Source organism: Lolium rigidum, chromosome 7 (assembly GCF_022539505.1).
Source record: "Lolium rigidum isolate FL_2022 chromosome 7, APGP_CSIRO_Lrig_0.1, whole genome shotgun sequence".
Lineage (NCBI taxonomy): Eukaryota > Viridiplantae > Streptophyta > Magnoliopsida > Poales > Poaceae > Lolium > Lolium rigidum.
The window spans coordinates 22,503,480-22,507,540 of NC_061514.1; the positions used below are offsets into that span (position 1 = coordinate 22,503,480).

Below are 4,061 nucleotides of genomic sequence, written 5' to 3' on the forward strand. Positions count from 1 at the left end.
TCCACCTGATGCCATGGGAACGGGTTCTGTGAAAAGAGCCGATGAGGTCGGCCTCGAGGATGACCTTAATCTCGTCATACTTCTTCTTGAGCTCATCGGTCAAGTCCTCGTACGTGACTGGCGTGCCGTCCGCCATCTCAGATGTAGATGGCGACGTGGTCGATGTAGAAGCTTGTCCCACCGAGCGTGCCAGAATGTGTTGGCGTCAGAAACCCACCGGCGGGCAGCGACGGGCAACACCGTAGAGCCGGGAACAACCTAGGGCTGCGGCTGGCCGAGGTCCCTCCGAGCGACGGCCCGCAAAGCCTTCTGGTCACACGTCCGATGCTGATTGCAAGGGCGTGCCACCTGACCTATACCCGGTCGGGAAGGTGATGGAGATGCCTCGCTTAGTTTCCTGCATGGCATACACGTAAACATTAAATACGAGCCTCGATCGGCTCTCAGGTTATCCTGTGAATCGGCTCAAGGAGCCGATCCACCCATGATTCGTACGGGGTGCACGAATATATGGTGGTCCTGCTTGATCAAGATAAAGCTAATTAGATCTACGACGATTTAGGGTTTTCACCGCATAATCGGAACATCCTACTCAGGATTGGGCCTCGCGGCCACGCACGGTGATCGTAAGTCGATCCTAGACAAGGCCTAAAAACCAACACGAGGTTGATCCCCGGAACATCCCGTCTAGGACTAACGAACGACACCCTACGTGCCGCTGGATCCTCCAGCCCCTTGTAAGGCCTAACTATTGCAGATATTAAACTAATCCTTGATGAACAAGGAGCAATCGTAACGGATCAGATCTACTAAATAACGATCAAGCGGGGTGCCGCCCCCACACCTGAGATAGGTGTGAGGGCGGCTAGATATGCGAGGTTGCACTACGATAGCATGTTTACGCGAAGAACTATGCTAACCCTAACACATCTATGATAACTACGTTGCTCGCCATCAACAAGGCTTCGATACGAGCAACGCATGAACAACGTGGAGCTTGTGTTGCCTAGATCGCAAGATGCGATCTAGGCAGCATGTTGCTTACCGATAGAAACCCTCGAGATGAAGGAGTTGGCGATGCGCCGAGATTGATTTGGTTGGTTGAACGTTGGTTGTTGTTTTTTATAAACCCTAGATACATATTTATAGTCCAGGGGACTTTCTAATTTAGGCGTGCACCTAACCGTGCACGGGTAAAACTCTAACTTTTAATCTAAGATATAATCTACCATAATTAAAGATACACGGGCAGTCTAGCCCAAACTCTTCGCGCAAGGCCGCTTCAGAGATCTTCCACGTGTGATCTTCCAAGCCCGTCTCTCTTACGGCCCACTTCCTGATTTGGCCAAAATCTGGTGATAACAGTATGCAGATTATTTACATACGCTCCGTTTGTGATCGCCTCTATAACGTGTGGAGCATTTAAACCTCTTTACGGAGGTGTCTATACAATCGAGAGATATTTTTTCCAAGGCAGTGTGAACTACAGATTGACCCTAGTGTGACTTAGTCTTTTCACTTTCTGTCTTGAACACTAGTTCAATTCCTCCCTTTAGTTGGTTTTAACTTGTGGATTGAAACGGAGAGAAATCCCTGCTAAATTTTGGTACCAAATCTGCCATGAAGCATCCGAAGAAAACACGGTGGAGAAATTTAAGAAAACAAAATCTGAACCATACATGGAAAATTCCACCAATGTATAATCCCCGGAAGCATAGCCCCAAGTCTGCAATATTCCCTGCATGAATTTGGAGTAAGAGCACTAATTGTTTTTTAAAACTGAGTAAGAGCACTAATTAGGTTCTTAGCAGTTACTACTCCTGCGTCGTTAGTAGCAGTTTCCATCGCTGCGTCGATGACTCCGCTTCTGCCACCACAGCCCTAACCCACCGGCCAAGGTGATGGAGGTGGCGCCAGTTCCCGGAGGCGGAGCGGGTGAAGAGGACGGAGGAGGCGCCGACCGCATCAGCAACCTCCCCGACGACAACCTCCGCCACATCATTTCCTTCCTCCCCACGAAGGAGGCCGCCCGCACCCAGATCCTCGCCACCAGGTGGCGTCCTCTGTGGTGCTCCGCGCCTCTCAACCTCGACTGCCGTGACCTCACCGCCGACAATGCCGCCTACGCCGGCATGGTCGCGACGACGCTCTCCTCCCACCGGGGACCTGTCCGCCGGTTCTGCGTCGACGCCAACCTCCTGGCCGACCCACCCGGCGCCACGGATGCCTGGTTCCGGTCCGCCGCCTTCGACAACCTAGAGGAGCTCGAGTTCTCCAGCAACCAGCATTCGCCTCCGGCCATGTCCATCTTTCGCTTCTCGCCTACCCTCCGTGCCGTCACCGTCGAAAAAACTGCCCTCGCCGACGCCGCCCTCCACGGGCTCCACTTCCCCGTGCTCAAGCACCTCGGGCTCTCTGAGGTCGCCATCTCGGAGATGTCGCTGCACAGCCTCATCGCCGGGTGCTCCGCTTTGGAGCACTTGCTGATTAGCAACTGCATGGGCGTCAACTGCGTCCGGATCAACTCCCTTAGCCTTGTAAGCGTCGGCGCGCGCCTGACCGGCCTACGGCGTCCGATGTGTCCGCTACTGCTCGGCAAGATCGTCGTCGAGAACGCCCCTCGTCTTGAGAGGCTGCTCCTCCTCAACTCCGGCACCCGTCTGCATGTCACGGTGGTCTCCGCGCCTAAACTCGAGACTCTGGGCTACCTCAATGATGAGCACTATTATAGTGGATTCTCCAGGCTCGTGTTAGGCTCAACTGTCATCCAGGTACCGCGCGTCCTCACGCTTCTCATTTGCATTCATTCCTGTGTGCAAAAACAAGGAAAAGTTTACCACCTGACTTGTTCATCGCCTAACATGGTTTTTCATACTTGACAAAAAAGGGTCTCCGCATCGTAGATGAGCAGCTGGTAACGGTGGTGCGCACCGTCAAGACGTTATCTCTGAATATGGATACTCTTAGCTTGGACAGGGTTATTCAGCTGATGAGATGCTTCCCATGCCTGGAGAAGCTCTACATTCGGGTGGGGTGACGATTCTTCCTTCCACTCTTTTCATCTGCTCTTCTCTTCACAACTTGTTCATCTCACTGTTTGCCTGTATGTTCTTTTTAATTAGCTACCCAAGTCAGGGCCAAGCAATCTGTGGCGTCGCAAACACCGCGATCTCATCAAATGCCTTGACATCCGCCTCAAGACCATCGTGCTCGGATCGTATCTCGGCAACAAGACGCAGCTTAACTTCGCGACATTCTTTGTGCTGAACGCCAGAGTGCTGGAGTCGATGACGCTAGAGTACTATGCTGATTCCAGGCTTGACGACAAAGAGTTCTTGTCGAAACAATTCCGGGATCTTCAGCTAGACAACAGGGCGTCAAGAGGTGCCAAGTTTTATTTGACAACCAACAAAAGTATCCGCAACCATTGGGAATTCATGCATGTCCGCGATTTGGATTTAGCTGATCCATTCGCATGTGAGTAGCTCCTCAATCTAAGTTTGCTCTTTCGCCTAGGCGCGCTAGTCGTCCTTGCCTGTTGGTCTGTCTTGTTTTGTGTCTTGTCCAACCTCGGTACTTCTCACATTTGTAGTATTGTCAAGTTTGTATGATCCAGTTCTTACTTTTGAAGTCTATATTATCTGGAACCTTAGTAGAATACTACTTATGATGTTTGTTTTCTTCTGAGGTTCAACGTGTTTGCAAACCTGTGCTAACTCAGTTGTAACTCCGGTATTGCTGTTTTGTCACATTCCATTCAATTCGCGTCCATATCTGAATAGTTCAGTGTTGCTGCCACTGAATTTTGTCTGATTTTCCCAATACAGTTATGCACACATTTCCTCTGAACACTACATATTCTTGGAAATTGCTCAACTGTATGCTGAACCTACAGAATGCCTTTGGTTCCCATCCTAAATTTGAATTTTTCTCAGCTGCACTATGTTTTGATGATTTTAAACACTTATTATTTAAAGAACTAGCAGGGTGAGCCATTGTTTATTACCGGTCCATATATAGTGGATGGATTCTAGTAGCAGACAGGATCGAGTGACTGATCC

General features: G+C 50.4%; 1 protein-coding gene across 1 annotated transcript; it reads left to right on the plus strand.

Moving 5' to 3' along the window:
* The first annotated feature begins 1,901 nt into the window (after nt 1–1,901).
* On the plus strand, nt 1,902–3,485 carry LOC124671018 (putative F-box/LRR-repeat protein At5g02700). Its single transcript, XM_047207463.1, has 3 exons — nt 1,902–2,771; nt 2,888–3,028; nt 3,123–3,485. The coding sequence occupies exons 1-3, from the start codon at nt 1,902–1,904 to the stop codon at nt 3,483–3,485; spliced, it is 1,374 nt and encodes a 457-aa protein (XP_047063419.1).
* The last annotated feature ends 576 nt before the right edge of the window (nt 3,486–4,061 follow it).

What these genes read in the sequence shown, in the direction of transcription:
- LOC124671018 (XM_047207463.1), top strand. Translation starts at nt 1,902, where the DNA reads ATGGAGGTGGCGCCAGTTCCCGGAGGCGGAGCGGGTGAAGAGGACGGA. An exon ending in TAGGCTCAACTGTCATCCAG is followed by an intron (nt 2,772 to 2,887) that starts GTACCGCGCGTC and finishes TTGACAAAAAAG; the next exon opens with GGTCTCCGCATCGTAGATGA. An exon ending in TGGAGAAGCTCTACATTCGG is followed by an intron (nt 3,029 to 3,122) that starts GTGGGGTGACGA and finishes CTTTTTAATTAG; the next exon opens with CTACCCAAGTCAGGGCCAAG.